At 44.1% G+C, this 23,809-nt stretch overlaps 1 protein-coding gene across 1 annotated transcript in view; it reads left to right on the top strand.

Annotated features, from left to right (window-relative positions):
• The window catches only part of LOC138635076 (intermembrane lipid transfer protein VPS13B-like), a 317,362-nt gene that overhangs the window by 223,720 nt on the left and 69,833 nt on the right, over positions 1 to 23,809 (top strand). Inside the window, 6 exon segments of the mRNA XM_069722388.1 lie at positions 144 to 485; positions 1,006 to 1,414; positions 1,666 to 1,803; positions 8,310 to 8,705; positions 20,692 to 20,894; positions 22,961 to 23,177. Coding sequence (XP_069578489.1) covers positions 144 to 485; positions 1,006 to 1,414; positions 1,666 to 1,803; positions 8,310 to 8,705; positions 20,692 to 20,894; positions 22,961 to 23,177 — 1,705 coding nt within the window.

Here is a 23,809-nt window from a genome sequence, read left to right as displayed (position 1 = left end):
TCAGCAGCAGGCTCAGCCCTTCAAATTGGAATTCCTGCCGCTGAGTGACAGGCAGTGATAAAGTGACTGACTGATGAGGTCACACCACTGGTTGACCCGAATGATCTCTGCATGGTTTTACCATTCTGTGTTTTTGTGCACAGGTGCGTCAACATGAACAAAAGCGGGGCAGTCGAGACCCGGCAGCAAGCGCTGACTCCTCGTCCCGTCACAGTGGGACCGGGCAGGACAGCGGCTTCGGCAGCGACAGCGCCCGCATCCGCATCGTCCAGATAGAGCAGCAGAGTGGGGCCAGCCACCACTGCATCGCCAGGCCTTCCCACAAGTCCACCATCACCAAGAACCTCAGCTTCATCCCGTTCGACATCTTTCTCACTGCTAGCAGGCTGTCTGTGATGACCTATGCCTGCTCCAGCTCCCCGAAGGCCCTTCCCTCACTGCCAGATACCCCCAGCACGCCGGACAAGAAGGAACCTAGAGATAAGGTGAACAAATTACCCATTTCTGTTATTCATATGTGTATTATTACTCATCCCCTACACATTACCAAGGTGTTTCATTTATGTTTTACATTGTATAGTTGATGAAAGTAAGTTCATACAGTTTAAATTTATATAAATTAATTCAATAATGAGCCACATGGACTTTCACCGCCCATCTAACTGTCTAAAAATAGTAAATAACGTTTGTGTGTATGATGAACTGTGTATTAAAAGCTTGTCACAGTCAGAGGAAATGTAACCTATTCAGCACCAGCTCAACCCCCCTCACACAAAACAGAAAATCCAACAAAAGCATTTTGAGCGGTTAAGTTGTTAATAAGAATATCAGTGTACTTGCATCTACACGGAGGAGCCATTTTATTTAGTGAACAGTGGCTGCACTTTGATTTGTATGGATGTGATCCATGAAGTGATGCTGGACCAGAACTCTTCAGTAAAGTTTCCAGAATCTTATGGGATCTGAGGCCAGAGACTATTTTAAATCTGTCTGTATGTGGTTTAGGTGGGAAAGGGGGCTCTGAACCAGCCTGAGATCCTGTCCGAGTCTCCTCCGGCCTCCCCGACTCCAGATCCCGCTCCAGCTGCCCAGGGTTCCCTGGCAGGCCTGACCGCTGAGGACATCCTCAACAGCAACACCTCCCAGCCAGCCTCCCCCCTGCTGAGAGGCAGCCTGCTCTCCCTGGACGGCCTGCCCACTCCCACCCGCTCCTCGGCCCGCCAAGCCCTCGGTGTTACCATAGTGAGGCAGCCGGGGAGGCGAGGGGCCGAGGACCAGGTGTTGGAGCCCCTGTTGTACCTCCAGGTGATGCAGCCATCTGCTCTGCTCAGCTGCCACCACCGCAAGCAGAGGATGGAGCTGTCTGTGTTTGACGTGTCGTTGAGAGGAGTGGCGTCTGACTACAAGTGCCTCGGTGAGAAAGATGAGTAAAAGTCAAGTTTAGCTGAGGATGTTATTAGGATAAAGAGTAGGGTCTGGATAATGCTAATGTTTTTCAACCAAAATATTATATGCACAAAGGATGACTAACAGAACAATTATGAAATCTCCTAATGTTAAATGTGGTGACACCATTTCTTCGTCTGCCTTGTTCACTTCCATTCTCAGTGCCCATTTTCTCCTGTTTTATTCCTCTGAATTTCTTTATCATCCTGTTCGGTCCAGACCCAGGAAAGACTCTGCCAGAATCTCTGGACTACAACGTGTTTTGGCTGCAGACAGTAGCAGGAGAGGTGGAGAGTAAAACGGGTATCCCCCCCCCTTTGCTCTGCCTCCAGATCAAAGATTTCCTCAACGGACCAGGTGGGAATCACGCACACATTCTCCTCTGTACACTCACGCTAACACACCGCTCACTATTCAGAGCATCCGTTTCACATTTACTCCCATTTAAGGGAAAACGTCCACCGCAGTGAAGCAGGAAGAACATGCCCACTAAACCAACATACCAGAGGCAAACACAACCGTCTTCTTTCTGATGTGTTCACACGATGAACCGTCTAAACGACAGCGTGGATGTTCACTACAGGAGGCTGCTGATGATACTACAGCAGACTGCACTAGAAGCTCCTGTGGATTTAACTTGGTGTGTGTGTGTGTGTGTGTGTGTGTGTGTGTGTGTGTGTGTGTGTGTGTGTGTGTGTGTGTGTGTGTGTGTGTGTGTGTGTGTGTGTGTGTGTGTGTGTGTGTGTGTGTGTGTGTGTGTGTGTGTGTGTGAAGTGAATTTGCCTTTCACAGGGTTCAGTTCTCTATTTTTAGACTGATATGATATCCATATGAGTATCTTTAAGCTAAGGTTGTTGACCTCAGGGTGTGGTTGACATCCGACCCAAATACAACTGTGAAGAATAAAAGCGTGAGTGGGCTTTCGAGTCTCTGTGCACAGCGTTTTTATCCCTGCGAGGGTTTCATGGAGAGAGTGTGTAGGCGCAGGACATCCTTCAGAGTTCAGCTCCCTGAACTCAGGCCAGATGTTGGAGATGCACACACACTGACACCTCACTGCACACACACTTTGACATATCGGCTGTCTTTCTCCCACATGCACGCAACCACCAACACACACTGTGCGTGCACACACGAAGGAGCTCCAGGATGGACTGTAGGTGTTATTGATGATGGTTTAGCAGCGCGTATAGCTCCCTCGCCTTCACACGCATCCCTTCCTGCTCTCAGCTCAAAGTCCACCTGGAATCACACAACACAATGCAGCTCTCTGTACACCCCAGCAGGTACCGGAGGACACCAGCAGACACATTTTCATGTGGCATGAATCACATCAGAGATTTAGCCATGTTTTCAGCCTATAGTAAAATATATGGATGTAGAGACTGTCCTTAAACATAAGTATATACTGACCTCTGACTTCCCTGTGGAAAGGAGTAAGAAAGAGGAACAGCAGTTAATTCAGTCAAAGATTTAGATTACTATTAGAAACTTCATGTGATTTGTTTATTGGATGTTTTTGTCCATTTCTCTGAACAGGGTTACTGTCACATGTCTACAGATAATTGACTTTACTCTCTGGTTACGTCTGATTGTTTACAGCAGTTGAAGTGCAGAGGGCCCATACTGTGGAATTACAGTCAGGTGTTTCCCTTGAACTAGTTAAGAGCAAAGCTGTCTCAGTTGGATAACTTCAATCATAATCAGTCACATTCATTCTCTTCACATACACACACATACAAACAACACCCTCCTGAATGACTCAGACAGGATCCAGGCTCAGTGTGAGGTTCCCCGGGTCAGCCTCTGCTGGCAACATCTAGAATTGACCACACGTGCTACTGGTTCTCCTTCACCCCTCCACACACACACACACACACACACACACACACACACACATATTTCCAACTGTGTGATGTTTAGTTAGATGACTCTCTGGGGGAGGTAATTATACTCTTCTGGGATCGGGGAACAAAGGAAGAAGTTACACAGAGCGGTCGAATTCATGCACCAAAGAAGAGATTTTTGTAGATTCCTGTTGTTTAAACAGTACAGAGAGGAACGGGAATCATTTTCAAGTTCTTAACTAATGAGTCATTTATAAAAAGGTGCAGGAAATATGTTGATATGATGCCTATACACATTGGAGGTTGGATTCACCTATTTGAATATTCCACTAAGAGGAGCTGACGGTCGGAAAAGGGAAAGAAAGATGAAGACAAGATTAGGAAGAAAAAGTGCATTCAGCATTTTATTCATCTGTCCCATGTTGTTTTTACAGATGGTTTATTTGCATGTGCAAATCTTTATAGCTGTCAGTGTGTGTGTGTGTGTGTGTCTGCTGCAATGTGTATGTATAATGTTTGGCGGCTCCGCTTTGATTCGACAACGCTTCACATTTGATTTATTTCAACCAGGCGCAAACGGAGAGCAGACCGCCGTGAGGCCGCGGCTCGCCGTCTGTTTACAACAATATGCTCGCAATTTCAGCAGCAAATTCTGCAAGACCAATCAAATCTGCCCTCCCAAGGATGCTGAGTGGGAAACACTTGTAACATGTGTACTGTAAAGTGGATGGTGTTTCAGCAGTGACCCTCACTCAGCAGCTGCTCATCACACACACACACACTCACATAAACACTGCTAATGCAAATGCATACAGGAAGCCAGATTTTTCAGAACTAGGAGAGTTCAAGGCTTGACCAGCAAACACATGCATGAAAAAGACCAGTGTGTTTGTTTTGTGTTTTTTCAACGTGAGCAGGGTTCAGTGACTGACCAGCAAACACAAACACACACTTTCCTTCCCTCCCTCTCTCTTTCCTACTCAGTTCTGGTCTTTGCGAGGGTCAGTGAGTGAGTCCAGAGATGTAACTGCTACCACTTGCAGACAAGAGATCAGCCTTCCCTCCGTAGAGAAGCAGCAGGTGATAGATTAGCTAGAACAAATTGGAACCATTACTCTCCCGAGTCCCTGGTTCCTGTCAAGCAATGAGTTGGTAGAAATGTTGTCAGTTACTGTATACAAGCGTGTGCCCCTCCGAACCATCCAGAACCTCTTTAATTTGAGTCAGATGGCATTTGAGGTACGTGTCACTGGCCTCATTGGGTATGAGACTTTCTTTTTTTATTTTGTAAGAGTGGGATACTACAGATACGCCTCAAAATATTATGGGCCCTTACAAACACAGACATACACACATGCCCTTCACATACCGGCCTGTGTAATTGGACACATTGCCACCTGCGTCTGACACAGGCTCTCTGCTGTCAAGTGTCAAGCGTGAAAGTCAGCCAGAGAAATCAAAGGTGGGGGGGAATGAAAACAATGTTTGTGGTGGTTGCACAAACACACACACACACACACACACACACACACACACACACACACACACACACACACACATATACACGCACACACATACACGCACACCAGGTTCAAAGTGGGGACGGCGTCATGAATGACCTCACCAGAAAGGCACAGTAACCTGTGTAATAAGCATATTTGATCTCCCCCACCACTTTGCAGAGATATATCCATGTGTGTATGTGCCTCTGTCAGACCTTGATCTCCACTTTCTCCAGTGCTAATAGAGGCTGACACCTGAGAAGGGCCAGTGTATGATTCCCCCCAGCCTGTTCACATTAAAGCCTGTTCTTTAAAGGTATGCGAACACCAACATCACCTCTCAACCTCCAGGCTGATGCTGCTGCTCGGTCCTTCCTCTGACAGTCTCCAGCTTAACACAGTCATTGGTTTTATGGCCGAGAGCTTCCAGTGAAAACACTCCTCTTTGGATTTCTCCCACTTGGTGATGAAAATGAGACCACATTTCTGTCAATAATATTTATTTACGAAACAATTCAAAAAAATCTCTGTGCCCCCCTTCATCCTCCATCCCCCTCCAAAAAAGGATAAAAACTAGTGAGCGAAGGGTTGGGAGAAGTATTTATCATGTTACATCTCAATCCATGAATATAGAATTTGCAGTTCAGTCTGTAAAACCTATACGTCTGTCATGGCTTGTAAATTGTTTTTTTTTTTCCTTCACTAAGATTTAGTTTCCTCTTTTTATGTCTTCTTTGCCTGAATACTGAAATCATATGGAACACATTCCTTTATCTGTCTCACGTAACACAGATGTATTCGACATGTGGTCATTTAACGCTGGGATGTGATTTTTGTTCAATTTTGCAAAAGCCTTTCTTGCATTGTTCCATTGCAGTAAAATGTCCTCCATCAGTTGGTGGATGAAGGGGGGAAGCTGAACAGATGCTGCAGCCAACTTCCTCTCCAGAGTCCTCCGTGGAGAATTGTCCACACAACTTCAAGTCCAGATACATGTTATCCTGCAATATTTTTACAGTGTAAAGAGGAAAAAATTTCTCTTTAACTGATCAATCTCTCAAGGAATTCTTACACAGATGATCATTTAAATGTGTCACTGTGTCTTGAACATACACGGTCTGAGGTCACGTCATGAGAAGCACTTGTATTTTTGTGTAGTGAGCTGTTTCCTGAACTTTAAACTTGTCTCTGAAAAATCACAGAAACAGCATCAAACAAATTACAGTATTGTAGCTTGCGCAATATGCTGTTAACAAATAATTCACCAGGACATCTTGATGCAGTTGTTTATAGGCTTTTTAATTATGAAAGAAAGGGTTTCATTTTTTGTCCTTGTTTATGCAAATGCAGAAATGTCTATGTGGAACCACTAACAGAAGGAAGAGACTCCCTCCACAGTCCCAACATTTTTCTCTGTTTCTGCAGATTTGTGAACTCACTCTAATCTGTTTTATCTGTTTTTGCGAGTGTCAGCCCATTGAGTCAGCGAGACACACCAAACCCAACCGTGACTTCTCCCTGCAGGACACAAATAACAAGAATTACCAGCCATGTCAGGGAAATGTCCTAAATATATTTGTATATGTTCAAGTACAGGGATGTTTTTCTCCTGATAAAAGTCCTTCAGTCAAGTTGAAGTTAATATAGAATAAGTCTTCAAAAAGTCATAGTCTGTATCAGTTGCAGAGCTCACGGAGGCCAGGTGAGTTTCAGATGGGTTCAACAGGTAATAAATCCCTTACCATCACTTCAGAGTTACTGGGTCGGGGGTGGGATGGGTGGGGGCAGAAAGAAACTTCAGGAGGACAAACGATAATCAGGACCAGGTCTCCATGTGTGGAGAGCCAGGCGAGGCCTGGGCCCCGGCACTGGCCCTGACTGGGTGATCACAGACATCTTTATGTGATTACAGAGGGGGGAGGGGTTGATTAGGTTGTGGGTGGAGGAAAAGGAAAAGATAGAAAGGAGTGAGGAAGAGAGAAGCAGAAAGATTAGCTACATGAAACGAAGTGGGAGAAAACGAGAGGGTGAAAGAACATGGGAGGGGAACAGAGCAACCTGGATGAACAGCTGCACATAGGCTATTTATTCCTCCACTGGAAAGTTTCCTGGTGATAAGTCAAGTGGAAATGATAAGCTACATTGCACAGCAAATTCCACTTATCTTTCCTCCAGTTCCTCTCTGCAGCCATCCTTCCATTTGACCATGTGCCTCACTTCCACTGGCTTAGATGAGGAACAGTCCTGAGGGTGTGTGTGTGTGTGTGTGTGTGTGTGTGTGTGTGTGTGTGTGTGTGTGTGTGTGTGTGTGTGTGTGTGTGTGTGTGTGTGTGTGTGTGTGTGTGTGTGTGTGTGTGTGTGTGTCGGCACTGCTCCCACTCGTGTCATTCAGTGTGTCTACCTGAGAAGGAGGTGGACAGGAGGCCGAAAACCCTTAAAAAGCCTCTAAACACTGGAGCCTTGATGAGACCATGAAAAACAGCTGCGCTTGTTTTCGGCTGCTTCCTGCTCCCATCATCATGACCAAGTGGAAAAATGGGATAATGGAAGTGGTGTAAAACAGGATTGAGTTAATTCATGTGTCTCTGTAAATTCCAGTCAAGTGTTTGAAAGCTGCAGTGCAGCAGGAGTGAGAGAGGTAGAACAGGAGAGAGGAGTCTTTGATTTATGTGGCTGGCATGAAGAAAAGATTCTCCTCTGCTATTCCACAGTGACACGTTAAGATGTTACAATGAGACAGGCAGTAATTGTGTGTGTGCATATTTGTCTACATATGAAAAGGAGAAACGGAGAAAGACGGGACCCAGCTGTCCTTTTACAGTTCATTGCATGCAAAGCTGAGTGATTAGAAGACGAGAGAAGCGCTCCAAGTTTGATTTACGAGATGCAGTACCATGTAGCATCCCATGGGTTAGATAGCTAAAGATCTGCTCATTGGAACACTGATGAAGCCGACCTCGTCTTAAAACCCCCAAATGGATTGTGTCCAGTTTATTGTGGGTTTCCAAATTTCAAGAGCAGCTTTTAAAGAGCCAGGACCTCAGCCAACAGAGAATTTATTCAATTCTCATCCTCAGTTTGACATCGTTCAAGAGGCCCTGCTTTAACATTGAGGAAGACTAAACAGTCTGTCACTAGATTACTAATCACCAAAACTATGTCAAATATTAATTACCCATTCACGGATAGAAATGGATCACACAAAGAAGCCAGAGGGATCCAGGCTCAGTGTGTTTACTACTGAGTCTACTTCTGTCATGAGGTAGCTTTTTTTCCCCCACCAATGCAGTTATGTTTTTATCACTTGCCCAAAAGTGTTGCTCTCTCTACTTCCTGCCTGGTTTTCTTCATCACTCAGCACTTCATAAACAGTCAGGATGAGCACCAGAGAGCCGCCCCTCTTTTACGAAAGCCTCTTCACAAACTATCCACAGAGGGAGTTGTTGTTGGTAAAGTGTTGCTGACAGTAATGCTTTCTCCTCCCTCATCTTCTGTTTTGCTGTTTTTCTTCCAGCTGAGCTGAATGTGGAGCTGTCACGCCCCCTGAAAATCAATCCCACTTTGGCAAAGCTGGAGCAGGCAAAAGCCTACCTGAAGAAAGTTCTCCCAAACCACAGCTGGGACTCCTCCAGTAAACCACCGTCCGCCTCCTCCTCGCCTCATTCCTCCCCCACCAAGACAGCACACAGGGCCTTTGCTCCTCCGTCAGACCCACATCCTCCAGCCCCGGCCCTGGGTAAAGCCAGCGGTGTCGGGTCCCTGGCGTTGTCCTTCCACAAGGTCTCTCTCCACACTGCGCAGATTGTAGTCGTCATGGAGACCGAGAGCCATCCCATGAGGCCCAGTATGACCGTGTCAGTGTCGGCCATGACAGGAAGTCTGAACATGAAGTCAGGGCCGAGGATAGAAGGTGAGTAAAACACAAGAACTAAAAAGTTAAATTCCTTATGTGAGTTCAGACACTTGATAAACACAAGGAGAATATAATATAAATCCACACAACCGAGGAAGACACTGAGTCTGAAACCTACTTTGGTGGCTGTTACCATGATGGGCCGGCCAAATATTCATCGTTACAGTTCTTCAGACTTTAATCAGAAGATTTGTCATTTGTATTTTATTAGTTACCAATGACAGCAGCTAACGACGTTGAGCTGTCACATCACTTTCATACTGTGATCATGGAATTTCAGAGCAGAACTCAAAGGTTTGATCTGATCTTGATAGAAAGCTTTAGATTGTTGAAACGTGTTCTTTCTTTCTTTTCTCCATCACCGTACGAAGACTGATCTAAGCTCAGGGAATGACCCGTGTTGGATCACTCCAGAGTCACTTGGGCCTGGACCTTAAATGACTCTGTTACTTTTTCTTAATGTGAAAGTGAAAAACATTAAAGTGGTGATGTGATCCATCTTATTCTGCTATATTTCAAGATATAGACACTTGTTTGAAGGAAATTCCTGAAACAGGTGGAGCTGCATTGGAAACAACTGGAATGACTTCACCCCATTTGGCAGATTTTATCATCTTTTTAAGCAACCGCAATTTTAAGACTCAGTAATGCTCTACACTAAGTGTACATGCTTCTTTTGTGGCGTGTCATTTGTCTAGTACCCAAACTCACCATCTGAGCCAGCGGGATTCAGTCCAGGCTCTTTGAATAGAAAGTACAGTTACACACAGCTCCAAATATCCAATACAAAAATATAGTGCAGAACAAATTGTTCTGTTTCAGGCCATTATGTAACCAAACAAGTATTGATGTGGACAAATTGTAAAGAGCTATACCCAGCGCACGTCATATCTACATTTGTTACTCATTCAGATTTGAAATTATTAGGAATGTAGCTGAATGTAACATGTTCCCTCAGGAATGTGTTTAAATCAACAGCAGAAGTATAAATCCTCCTCATAAAGACGCTGAAGATTTACTGACCAGCACGTCAAACTACTTTGTCAAAGTTTCCACTCTTTGTTGAAGACTGTGACGGCTCAGTCTGTTTGGAAGATTTGACATCCTGTCATTCACTCACACTCGGAGAGATCGGGAACCAAATAAGCTGCATTGCTTCCATTGTCATTTGGAATACTTCAGTTTTTTACATCTGCCAAGAACCAGGTTTCTGTAAAGTGAGATGTTTGTGTTAGTGTTGGATCTAAAGTTGTTGTGGTACTGTGTGTATTTGATTACACGGTGTGTGTGTGTGTGTGTGTGTGTGTGTGTGTGTGTGTGTGTGTGTGTGTGTGTGTGTGTGTGTGTGTGTGTGTGTGTGTGTGTGTGTGTGTGTCAGGATTGGACACAGAATGATGTTTTCATGCATTTCTGTCTGAGTGTGTGAGAGCGAGATGTTTGGACCAAACCCGGCCTTCACTGACACCGATTGTTATCCAGGAGGCATCACAGTGTTTCAATTATGACAATCAGAACTGCTAATGTAAATGAAAAAGCTTCCAGTTGCTCCGCTGAGTGTGAGACATGCTCCGACAGACGATCAGGCTTTTTAGTTTGTTTTTCACTTTCTGCACGTCCTCCGAATTGGACAGTAAATAGAAGCAGGAGGATAAAACAGTGTAAAGTGCAGACATGTCACATGCAGTTGATGACAAGGAAAACTTTGACTCATAATTTTGCCTGTGCTGGTCTTCACCTCAGTGCCGCTGAGCAACACATCCTGTGTTGACGGAGGGACGAGGACAGAGCTGGAGCAAGGCTCCCTAAGTGCCTGCATCTGTCTTGCAGATGTTGTTATATAGAGTTACTTCAGATAAAATGATAGTCAAAAATGTTAATTAAAACCTCAAACAATTTGCACTTTGTTTACTCAAATCTGCATAACTGCACAGTGACACAATACTCAGAGCTGCTGCCCTGCTCTGATTTTCACCAGCTTTTCAGCTTTCATCCATCTTTGATGTGTTGACTTTGATAAACACAGTTGAAACTGTGTGCAGTGCAATGGAAAAAATAGTTCAGACACAGTTGTGCTAATATGAAAGTTAATCCTCTCCCACTCACTCTGCTTTCAAGTGGCTCTACTATTTATAGCCATTACTCTTTCTTCTGCACACACTAATACATCTCTACAGATTTACTAATAGCACTTGTTTGATTTGTTTACCTTAAACACAAGAAGTAGAAACTGATCCGTGGTGAAGTGTGTTTTGGTGGAGAACATTTGAAGCTGCTGCTCTCAGGACGTCACAGTCCCACCGGACGCTAATGCAACTGTTGGGATCAGGACCTCTGCTGTTTATTGACATCCACTGGATCATCCATCCTCACTTTGGCTCCCAACTCTTTGAAATACTGCTTGTTGTTACGGCTCAAAAAACATGGCATCATGTATGTCTGTCCTGAGCAAGATATTATAGTAGCTGCCATAAAATAATGCTGTCATCATGTGCAGCAGCGTTTTGTTCAGCTCCTCTTATATCTTATTTGACCGCTCTCTGAAATACCTGAGAGGTTCAAGATCCAAGATGTAGGTCTCATTAAAGAGCCTGATATTTCATCTCTGAGCACATGTTGAAACCAGTAAATGTTGACAAGAGGGAGGCTGCAAAGTTTCAGGGTGCCGAATGCCCACAGAGAAAATCATGTTTGTACGGGAAAAGATTTTAATGCAAATGTCAAAAGTTACTGTTCTGAGTAACATGTTTGTCTCACCCAGTTGTTTCTTTTCTTTTTTTTTGGACAACTTAAGCACCCTTATCGATCTTTGTCACAACATACACGGCCATTTTCCCCGAGGGCTTCTTCACATAGTGTTTCCAGATTTGTTGCTATTGAAAGGAGACAAACTGTCTCCAATTACGCAGACTGATCGCTGGTGACAATAGATGTATCTGCTGACTTTTAGCCTTCGCTGCACCGCCTCCATCATTCACCACTCTTGTCTGCTCCGTACCATAGAAAATGGATACTTTGGAATTTTCCAAAGATAAAGGTTAGGATTCCCATCCTGTAAGGTTGAGCCTTTGAGCTGCCACAATAAGTCAGCGGGAATGAGCCCCTTGGGAGAGGCTGTACATGAGAGATGTAAGACAGGAGAAGGTAGGACGACTACTGCTGCAGTATGCATCATTACTGTTACTGCTGCTGCTGCTGCTCTGCTGGTCCTCAGTGGCAGACGGAGACTGATGAAGCAAACCCTGAGCAGACCTCAGGTTGATGCCAGTGTGCAAAGAAAAACAGGGGAGGGAGGAGGAGGGAAGGAAGAGCTGTGAAAGAAGGGAAGCAAGGAGATATAGGAGTAGATGGAGGAGACGTATGCTGTGTTCCAGATGACATCCTCCCCTCAGCACACTAACAAATAGAGCTCTTCCATGTCAGGACTCTTACTGTGTAGTGCAGTAGTGTTGTTTGAAATCACACACTGCTGTTCTGCACAGACAGGAAATGACCTCATCATGTGAACACATCACCCTCCAAAATATCTGCAGCTTTAATTATTTTACCCAGAAATCAGTGTGTCTTTGTGTCCTCTGTTTAACACACTCAATAAACACACTGGGTCTGATTTACTAAACGTTTGCGTGTGTAAAATCACCTGCAAACTTATGTCCATCAGATCTACTGACGACGTGCAGCGAGGATTTCATCTTCCAAATGTGCAGTTTAACACACGTTGTCCGTTCGGTGTTTCCCTGCATCTTATGTAATATTGTGTGTTTCTGCTTGAAGGTGTAAAATACTGGGAGGAAACATGCAAATAAACCAGGAAATAGAAACAGGAGAAGTGATTGTTGTGTATTTTAGTACAACTGAAGGTTTTAATCAGATGAACATCAGAAGAGACGGCTGCTCTTATTGTGAAGGAGACACGGCTGCTCTTATTGTGAAGGAGACGCAGGAAATCAGAGAATATGTAGAGAACCAGGTTTTACACCCGTAAACATTTCTGATGTCAGAGGGAGAAATTAATCAGACATGTCGTTTGTCCAGCGATGACATTTCTGAGTTATTGAATGAACTGAAAGATGATTGACAGCCAACAACAAGGAGGAGCCACGAGATACCAGCAAAGTCAGAACTTCTTCCGACTCAGCATTTTGCTGCCTCTGGGTGGTTCCAGCGTATCTCTGCTTGGATCTCCCTCCAGTCCTGTTATTCAGGTGAGCTGTCACATCCTGAATGAGTCCTGCAGAATTCACAGGTAGCTTCATCAGGTTCACGAGACCTCCAGGAACTCCATGAAACATCAGCTGCTCATCACAGAAAGATCTGGACCTGCTGATCAGTGTCTGTTAGAGGATCTCATCCACCGTCCTCTTTTATTTACCCACGTTTTATTATCAAGCCTTTTTTTCACCTTTTAGTTTTTCCCTCAGTCTTAACTTTCTTGCTGATAATCTCCTATAAAGCGTTTTGTTCTTGTTATATTTATATTTCTTAATTTCAGTGGGATCAGATTTCCTTTTGCGGTCGCTCTGTTTTCCATTGCTGGAATCTCTTTAACACACAAACCCTCATTTCAATTTTGAGATTTGCACCTGATTTCAATGACAGACTGATAATTACTCAGTAAATCACCAAAAAATTTGCAAACTTTTAGAAGAAATTTAGTGCCTTTATTTGAGATCTTAGTAAATCAGGCCCACTGATTCTTCTGTCCAGCAGCAGCAGTGGAAAAGGAACACTGTGTTCAGGAACAGCTGCAGCTTCCTCACATGCTTTTAATTTGAAAATCCTTTACGCCCCGCCCCTTCCTCTACCGAGTCAAGATGGCGACCGTTTAGTGCGGAAAGTGTCCAGAGTTTCACACTTCTTGTTTTGGAGCGTTCTGAGTGCTTCATCCTGGTACTTGTAGTGTTCTGATGGTTCTGTACTGACAGAGAGAACACACTGAGAGAGTTAGTACACAACATGAGTAGAAAAGGCAAAATAAGTAAACAAGACAAGAAATGATTTCACGAGTTGAAACAGAAATATGAATAGTTCCAGAAAGACGCAGGAGGCCGAACGACAGGAAGTCTGGAGTAATAAACAGAACACGGGCAGACTGCACTGTGAGCAGTTAGCCAGGTCTCTTCAGTATATGTCATTACACTCACCCCGTCCCACCCTGTCTTCATCACCGTACATCCATGGTTGTCATCCACCCCCCACCCCCTCCACCCAGTCCCGGGAACATCTGGGACTCTGTACCTGGTCATGGCAGCCCCCTCTGCCAGGGGACAAGATGGAGAGAGAGGGGATTAGGTTGACAGTGAGGCGTGTTACCAGATCCTGTGTTAATGAAAAGCAAGTGGAAGCCGCATTCCTCCCTCCATCCGTGGCCCACCACTCCCCAAGGTAGGGGGGCATTTATAGTTCAATGAAGGAAAGGAGGGAGGCGGGCAGAGGAGAGAGGACAGATGTCTTAGGGTCCATGAAACAAGACCCCCCCCTAATCTCTCAGCTCTCCGTCAGACTGCCCATAGAGTGCCCCTAATTTCCTCACAACGCACACACCAGCATACACACACACACACACACTCACACACACACACACTCACACACACACACACTCACACACACACACACACACACACACACACACACACACACACACACACACACACACACACACACACACACACACACACACACACACACACACACACACACACTCACACATACACACTCACTCACACACACACACACACACACACTCACTCACACACTCACACACTCTCTCACACACACACACACACACACACACACACACACACACACACACACACACTCACACTCTCTCACACACACACACTCACACACACACATACACTCACACACACTCACACACTCACACTCTCTCTCACACACACACACACACACTCTCACACACACTCACACACACTCTCTCTCACACACACACACACACACACACACACACACACACACACACACACACACACACACACACACACACACACACACCCTCACACACACTCTTACACACTCTCACACACTCTCACACACTCTCACACACACTCTCACACACACGTGCAAAGCTTTCTCCTCGGTCCTCTGCTTCTGTGGACCCCCTGCTTCTTCATGGTGATTTACTCCAGCGCACTTATAAAGGAAAACTTCTTCTGGTGGAACAAAGTGAAAGCTACCCATTATTTATTTATGTCTCTTCTGTTTTTTTTAATTCAACTTTTATTTTGTTTCCCTGGCCAATCTTTGAATTACGATCATGTCAGTTTGTTTACTCTGCTGAAAGAAAGCCACTCTCTTCCATTTATCATATTATTTCTGTTTCAATGGTCAGGGAAAAGCAGAGCTGAGCAAAGCCAAAACAAGATTTATATTTGGAAATACACCCTGCAGTGATTTGGCAAGCTAATCCAACGAATAAATTGTTTTCAATGCATTAATAATAGAAATATGTCACAGAGAAGTCATGGGGGGAAGTGCCCAGGTATTTGTTAAAACACATGGCTGCTCAATCAAATGTATGTTGCAGTTAGTTGGTTATCGAAAACTATGAAATTGTTTTGGTTAAATATGAGACAAACATAAATAAGAGTTGTTGTTTTTTTACAGCAGTCTTCATTAAATGTTCAGAGCTCATATCCTGAGGAACACTGGGAGCTTTTTCACTAGGCCTTGTGAAAACCTCTAACCCGGACGATAGTTAGAAAGTTAGAAGATATTAGGTCAACAACTAATAATGATTTTCATTAGCAGGAGATGTGATGATTGTTTTCCTGACCTATGTCTTTCTTTAACCTATGAAATGTCAGAATAGAGAAAAATGACGGCCCAACATGATCTCATCAGGTTGTTTGCTGTGTGCAGACATCACTTAATAATTGTATAATAATAACTGTATAATCACATAAACAAGAAAACCTGCAAATCCTCACCGCGACTTCACACAGTTCATAGAAGCTGGAAAGATGGAGAATATTAAAGTTAATGATGAAGCCATGGTCAAATTATTTTTCTATTATTTTTGGGCTGATTAATTCATCTTTCAGCTCTTGTGCATACATTATATTGTACTGTTTACGAGAAGCTTTCCCTTCTACCTGCACAACAAACACTGTACACATGTTTGATTTAAACATGTTCTGCTCTTAGATTGGGGCAGTTTGGTGTAACGGGATAAATTCCAAATCTGATCTCAAAACATGAACTTATTTCCCTGCAAATATCTCAATAGGTTAGAATGCTGAAATTAATCAGTAATTTCCAGCTGTGTACCATATTTCTTTATATGACAGCAGCAAGAAGGCATGAAAACTTCATCCAGTTCTTGGTGCCAAATTTGAGCTGTGAACCCATACTGACCCAATAGTGCTGTAATTTCTACTTTCTTTCAAATAAAAAAGAACTGACCTGGGAAGAGCCAAAATATTCACATTCACAGACTCAGGAGCTGCAGCCAACCAGACAAAATGCCACCGGTTACAAAAAAAACAGCACGAAGGTGCATCTTCAGTGTCAGTAATATCATAGTAATTGCACTGATGTACCTTTTCAGTTGGACTTCATCGTGTCAAATCAGATCGTCCTGCACCGTAAACTCAGGCTTTGGACAGTTTAAACAATCGTAATGCTTAACATAACAATGTACAAGTACAACAATAACTCATTTACGGTCATAACGTTTAACACTGAAGCTTCCCATTAGCAACATTGTGCTTTATTTCTTCTATCACTGCTCATTAGTTTGCCAGGATAATGTGACGGATAACATGAAGTTGGTTTTGCCTTTTCTTTCACTGCTTCTTCTACTTGCAGCACTCAGACTCATTCCAGAGAGACATTTCTTATGAAGTTACGTTTGAAAATAACCAAAGCGAGCCTGAAGCTGTTTGAAATAAGACGGCTCGAACTCGACCTAAAACCGGATAATGCGTCACAACCCATCAGGCTCAGGTTGGGTGACAGAATGGGAGTGAAAAGTAAAAAGAGATGTCTGTGCATGCTGCATTATCTTCATATTTGTCATCCTATGAAAAGATGATATTCAGCGTTGAATATTAAGAAATTAACACATATCTGCCATATACAGTGTGCTTATGCATTGCAGCTGTTACTGAGCCAATATGTAACTCATCAACACTTATCAGTGCGAGTATTTGTAACGGCTTGGATGACGCATGGCTTCCTGCACTGAGCCGACAGTGTCCCCTGCTCCAAAACCAGTTTCCTCTAGTGTCCTATAGTGGTCTTGTGGTGAGTGAAGAGCGTATTTCTGTGGTGAGTGACAGTATATTACTCTTACCATCCCAGAAGGTCTTCAGGGGCCTCCACTCGTTATGTAATGACTCCTTTAGGTTTCTTCTAATTGATACCAGCATGTCGCAGGGTATAAATCAGCCAGGCAGTGGTCAGATAACGTCTGCCAGGGAGAAACCAACGCGCTAAATCAGTCTCCCATCCTATCTAATCTCACCCGGGTGTTCGCCAGAGATGTATTTCACTCCAGGAAGATTTCCATCCACCCTGTTTCCCACCACCCACTTGGTTCCTCGAGGTTGTATGTTAGCCTGCAATGGATATGTGTGTGTGTGGGTGGGTGTGTGTGTGTGTGTGTGTGTGTACTGGTTTAAGGGCAGTCTGCTATGACAGCATGAAATATGCAGGTGTGAGTTACTCTGCAAACGTGTAGGTTGTGTGTTCAGTGATCAGTTCACTCCTCATTAGATTCCTTATTATTTCAGCAGAGTTCCATTATTGGTCTTCGGTCCCTGGTGTGTCAGTGTGTTTGGGGGTTTTATATTATTTAGTTTGTTACAATATGTGTGTATACAGATGTGTGTTTGTTCCTCTCTAAGGTCACAGTGAATCAGCTTGTAATTGCTGCTGTTTCACAGCTTGGATATGGGTCTAGTTGTTTTTTATAGGGGACCATTTCAGTAAACACTGTACCATGAATTAGAGCTGTATGGTGGTATTGAAAATACATTACATAGGGTTGTATGAAGATGTAAGCTATGACTTAACTACTTTATTTTTTTCCCCATGTATGTCTGTGTTTGTCTCGTAAGGTATTAAGTGATGGTTGGATGATAACTGTCCAGTATTTATCATCTGTCATACCGCAGCCATGCGTCTGAGGTCAACACGCTCCACAAAGATGCTGCTGCTCTTTTATTTACTTCCCATCACCCACAAATTCATGCTCTGTGTGTTCCGTCTCAGCTCTCTTACTTTGGCTCGCATCGTCTTCCTTTTCCCCTTGTGTCTCTGCTTGTTGTATTTTTTTAACCTATCGTCTGTTAATGTGTTGCATGTACAGTATTCAATATGTGGGCAAACACATACACAGAGTTACCATCTGCCTCATCCTCTAATATTTCTCAGAGCTCCCTCCTTTCTACTCCTCCCTGCTCATGGCAGCACTTCACAGTTCAGCAGTGTAATGTCTCTGGAGACAAACCTACATAGTGGTAATAAGGTCATTCAGGGTAAAAGCAGAGATGGAGAAATGTTCCTCTGACTGTTATTCATCCTGGGAGGAAGAATGTAGTTGGGGATGAAGAAAGAAAGGGATTCCCCCTCATTAAAACGCCTCCCAATTAGGCTGATTATTGAGCGTGCTGGCTGCTGCTGCTGGCTTTAACACCAGGATGCTGTGGTCAGCTAAACTGTAAATGACGCACGGTGAGACAGGAGAAAAGGCTCTGATATACACTGTGTTTCTGAGAGTGTGGGAGTGTTTGTTTCCACTTGTTCACCTGGATGTGTGTGTGTGGTTGTGTTTCTGCTTTTGCATACATCTGGATGGAAGCAGGTGTTTGTCTCTTTATGTGCTTCTGTGTGTACGTGTTTTTCACAAATGTGCTTTTATGTACTGGATATGTGTTTGTCAAAGATTCTCAATTTAACAAGCCAGTTTGGGAGTTCACCTCTCCCTGTCTAATAAATCCAAGCCATAAAAATGAAGCCAGTGTTCAGTCTGCACTGGAACACCAGGAGATATCAGCAGGTAAACTACCAGCTCGTATCAACGCTCTCTGTCCTCAGAGAAATGAGTCATCCCAGTATAGTATTTCCCCCAGATTGTTTCATGCAGGAGAATCCATCTTTCATTGGAGCCCCCTGCTGTGTCATTGCACTGTAATGTTGAATAAGATGTTCCCGAGTCAGTGGAGCGAGCCTGGAAAGATTTGAGTCCTCTTGTGTTGAATCTTCATTGTATCATACCTCACTTTCTCTCTCACACCTTCTGGTTTTGTCTCTCACTCTGTCTCTCGCCATCCGTGTCCGTATCTATTGGTCTCCTCATTCATCACCTGCTCCCCCGATCCCCTCGTACGCCTTTCCCGTCTCCCTCAAACCCCATCCGTCCTGCTTCACCCCGAGTGAACCCGAGGCCAGAGTAGTCCGTCTTTTCTCACAGCACTGAGATTTAAATATGGGAAGGTGTTTTTTTCATGTAAAAATATTTGGCTGTAAATATCTTACTGGTCCAGACTTTTTGGATGTCTTTTTTTTTTTCTAAGTTAAGTTGACTTGTCCGCTGTACTCATCCACAGCAGTGACAGAGCTCATATACTGTACATGCGACATATTCAACTGTAACCCGATACTAACTCAATACTAACTGATGTCATACGATGTTAATTCTCAGTTTTCAAAGGGTTCCTCTCGATGTGTTTTGCAGTGCTTAATACAGCTCCAAGTTGAATTGCTGTTTATGATTTCTATAATGAAATATAATTTTAATGGTGCTCTCTATTCTGTACACCTGTTGAAATTTCCAAAGTCACACATTTGAATAACAGGTAGTTATAGTTACTGATTGGACTGAAACAGGTGTGTCGCTGCTTTCTGTTATTTTCCCAGACTTGCAGCCAAGCTGAATGGAGAATAATAATGATAACAATAAAAGGCCTGTTTAAAGAACTGCTTCTCAGGGCGTTATTAGTCATCGAGTGTTGAGGTTTCCAAATGGGCTGCTGCTGCTGCAGCTTTAACCAGATCAGGCCTCCCATGTCAGCAACTTGTAGAAAGGGTTTCAATCTGCTGAGTTATGGGACCAAAAGGACAGTTTCAGGATGGCCTGTGACCACAGTGACACATCTCCAGAGAATGTTTTCAGGTTTTCATATTAAGTTCGGGGCTTTTCTACTTTTAGTTTTCTCAGGATGGGGGCGGTGTTTGGCAGCTCTCTCCCCATCAGGGTTCTCTCCCAGTCAGCATGTCTGCTAAACCTGTTTAGTTTACTCAATCAAAGAGGTTTGAGGTTAAATGTCATACAGGTTCAGATTGGTGTTACCGCGATCCCAAAGGAAGACACAAAGGATCGAAACCATGTTCTTCTTTTTAACTGATTTAATATTGTACATTTTAGACCCAAATGTGGTTTGATATTCATGTCTGTGTCTAAAAACATACTCCTTACATACTATTCTCTCTGAACTGCTCATCATCCCTTCAGTGAACAAACTTAAAGCCAAAGGCGTTGACATATGTATACAGTAGAAAGAGGAATAATGCTGCTTCTTCAAACATTTACGCTAATAACCTGAGATGAGTGCAGCAGTCTGAAGGTCAGTGATGTGGTTGATGTATGTTTTGCTGCTGTACTATCACAGAGCCAGACTCTTGTAATTGAACTGTGTAAAAACAAGAGGCAAGCATTTGTGCAACTGAAGTTTGAGGTCGAATTGTTTATATGTTTTAATTTCATCTGGCCCAGTTGCAAATGGATCAATGAACTGTTAGTTTTTGTACATAATTAGAGGTATCACTGTTTCCCTTTGAAACTAGCACTGATTTTCAAGATTTTCCTCCATTTATCTGAACCTCCATTCTTCTTTTTTTCCAATGTGTAATTAGTTAGTGGCTGCTCCTGCTTTATCCACAAACCATGTCGAACATCGGGTATCATTGATGTTTTTCCACCCCGTGCTGTACATGCAATTTATTGCTGCTCCTGTGTTCCTAGATGCAATTCAGGCTGCGTCGGTGCTGCTGGAGCTGAAAGAGGCGTTGATGAGAACGGGACTGAAGGAGCGCAGCCGTGTCCTGCTGGGGCCGTTCTCCTGCAGCAGCTCCCTGGAGGCTCGCTGGTGTCGGCATAGCGGCAGCCCTGGACCCGAGCCCGGCCCCCCTAAACTGCTGCTGGACCTGAAGGGAGGCCTGCTGCAGGTTCGTATCCCCGATGAAATCAGTTCAGCATCCTCAGTCATAAGATTTATCAGCCGTCACAGCTCCAGTTCTTAGAGGTCAGGGTCAGATCAGCACCTCTGCACCTGGTTGGAAGCGAGTGTCTTACTCAAGGACACTTACTAAAAGTTTGAGGGAGGTTTTTCCAGCTGAGGAAAAGCCCTAATGAGAAGGTGATGCTACTGCCCAACAAAACGTCAGCTTCAGTGTCCTCGGTTTCCATATTAAACCTCACAGTGTTCATAAGCTGACATCCACAAGCACAGCTCATCACACTCTTAACACTCCTCTTAAATCTGCTGGTCCTCTTTAATTCTGTCATGGCTTCTGTCCTCTTTGGAGGGAAGTGATGACAGTAGGAACTGCATGCTATAATTCCACTGTAGGTTTGAGTCACATCTGCTGGTTAAGTGGTGGAATATTATAAGACTATTTTTAGGGGGGAGGGTTATATCTTATGTGTGCTTTTTTTCCTGAGAAGTTACATAACGTACACACTGAAAAGTCCCTTTTCAATGTGACTAAGTGAACATAATATTACTAATGTATTATTCCACATTGCTTCCTCAGGGGGAACCCCCTCCTCCTTTTTTCAATGGTTCCCTTAATGCTTTTATTGCGTGCCCATTAACAGAAACATCACTTGCAAGTCAACACTTAATACGTAATCATACATTTCCCTCTGCAAATATTGGCGTTTGTGGTGTTTTAATCAAGTGCTGTACAAAAACCACCGGAATTCCTTCCGATTCCTTCTTCTCGTGCTCTCTTTCCAAAAACTTGGGAAAAAAAAAAATCCCCAAATTTTCCTGTTTTCAGAGTTTAGTCATAACCCACCCTTGCGAGCTAGCGAGTAGCGGGCGAGCAGGCAGGCGGCTCCATGTGTGAAGAGTTTTTGACTCAGAGATTCCTGGTCCTGAGTCCAAACCCCAGGCAGACTCACTTTGATGGAGCACGGGAAGGGGAATGCCGTGGGTAAGTGAGGAGGATGTAAGCTTGTGTTGGGTAACGTTAGTGAGGTTGTGAGCGGGTGGTGACGAGGGTAACCCTGACTGCTTCTCTTTCTGTTTTGGAAAAGAAAGTGCGATGATCGTTGATGAAGTGTGTCGTGGTCTAGCTTCCTTCTTATCCCCGTCTGTTTTTTAAACTTGATTTATTTCCCATATTCATCATCCGGTCACTTCATTAGGTACACCTTGCTGTCACCAGGTCGGACCCCCTTTTGCCTTAAATTCAACAAGGTGCTTAAAACATTCCTGAGGTTTGTTCACGTCAATACGTGACAGTATGAAACAGTTGCTGCAGATGTGTGAGGAGCATCTTCGTGATGCAAATCTCCCATTCCACCATGTTTAAAGTTGCTCTGTTTGACTGAGATCTGGTGGCTGTGGAGGTCATTTGAGGTCATTTGAGTGTCATGTTCAGCAAACTAGTCTGAGATGATGTGAACGTTGTGGCGAGGCTGTTGTCCTGCTGAAAGCTATTAAAAGACGGGAGCACTGGTCATTATGGGATGCACATGGTCAGCAACAAGACTCTGGTAGGCTGTGGTGATTAGATGATGCTCACTTGGTACTAAGAAGACCCAAAGTGTGCCAAGAAAACGTCCCCCAAAACAACCCAAATTGACTCTCCTCAGACCAGGCAACATGTTTCCAGTCTTCCATGGTCAGGTTTTGGTGAGCCTCTGCTCACTGTAGAATCAGTCTCCTGTGCCCCATCTGCCATCAACAAGGTGTTTCCACTCAGAGAACCAAACTGGACATTTTCCTTTCTTTTTTTTTGTAAACCCTAGAGATGGTTGTGTGTGGAAATCCCACTGGGTCAGCAGTTTCTTAGATATCCTGATGCCTGGTTTAAACTTCGGCCCTGTTGCATTGAGTTTCTGCCCACACGGTTGGATGATCAGATATTTGCTTTAATGAACAGTTTAACGGATAAATTTGATAAAATGGGAGGTTAGTCTGTCTCTCTTTCTCTTTCCCTACAAACCCCCCTCTTTATTAGCCATTTTATTTCCAACTATCTTTCTTGTTCTGTCCAAACAGGTCTTTTGGGGCCAGGAACATCTGAACTGCCTGAAGCTGGTGGAGGAGCACCTTCGTGCCTACCTCCACCTCAAGAAAGGGGATTTGGGTGACAGCGGTTCCAGGGGCCAGGCCTTCCTCACCCTGCCTCCTCCCTCCCCAGGCTCTCCCTCTCCTCGGACGGAGCACAGCTCAGATGACCTGCGTACTGGACATTTTCAGTACATCCAGGACTCAGGTGAATGTTGATCTCCCGCTGAGATGAGATGTAGCTTGAATGAGGGTAAAGTTGGGCACAGTAATCAAACTTGAATTTAAAGAGACAGGATTGTTTTGTGGAACTCAGTGGATGAGCTGCATATCCAGGACTCCGACTGATACAGTATAACGAGACCTGAACACAGATTCTCCTGCTTATTTCATGGATCAATCCATAAAATGAACAGTGACCATGGCCGATTATTCATGAATTTATAGAAGTGAGTTGGACAAACTGAAAAAAGAACCTTTGTGGCAAAGTGAGATGTCACTTTAGATACACATCGGCTGAAATCAAAGTCAGATCAAAGCCTTGTGTGAAAAGAAGTTTCATCGGACGTGTCGGCCTGTTTCCACTCTGAGGAACATGCTGTTTATTCCCTCTCTTTGTGCTTTGTGTGTGCTGTCCTCGGTGTGCACACACTCCGACACACACACAGCAACATTATGCACAGAGGATCAAACTTCTCTCTGGCTGCAGACCAGCCATCCACTCTGTCAGCTGTGGTTGAGGCTTTGTTTGTTGCACTCTTCCACTGGTCTTTGATGCATTTAATATTCTGGCTGAAGCAGGAGAACGTACAGTAGTGAACTAGAACCAACTGGACAATC

Source organism: Brachyistius frenatus, unplaced genomic scaffold, assembly GCF_029030835.1.
Source record: "Brachyistius frenatus isolate BFR_SWC_R1_liver_20210118 unplaced genomic scaffold, ASM2903083v1 Contig_289, whole genome shotgun sequence".
NCBI lineage: Eukaryota > Metazoa > Chordata > Actinopteri > Embiotocidae > Brachyistius > Brachyistius frenatus.
This window is presented reverse-complemented; position numbering and strand designations above follow the sequence as displayed.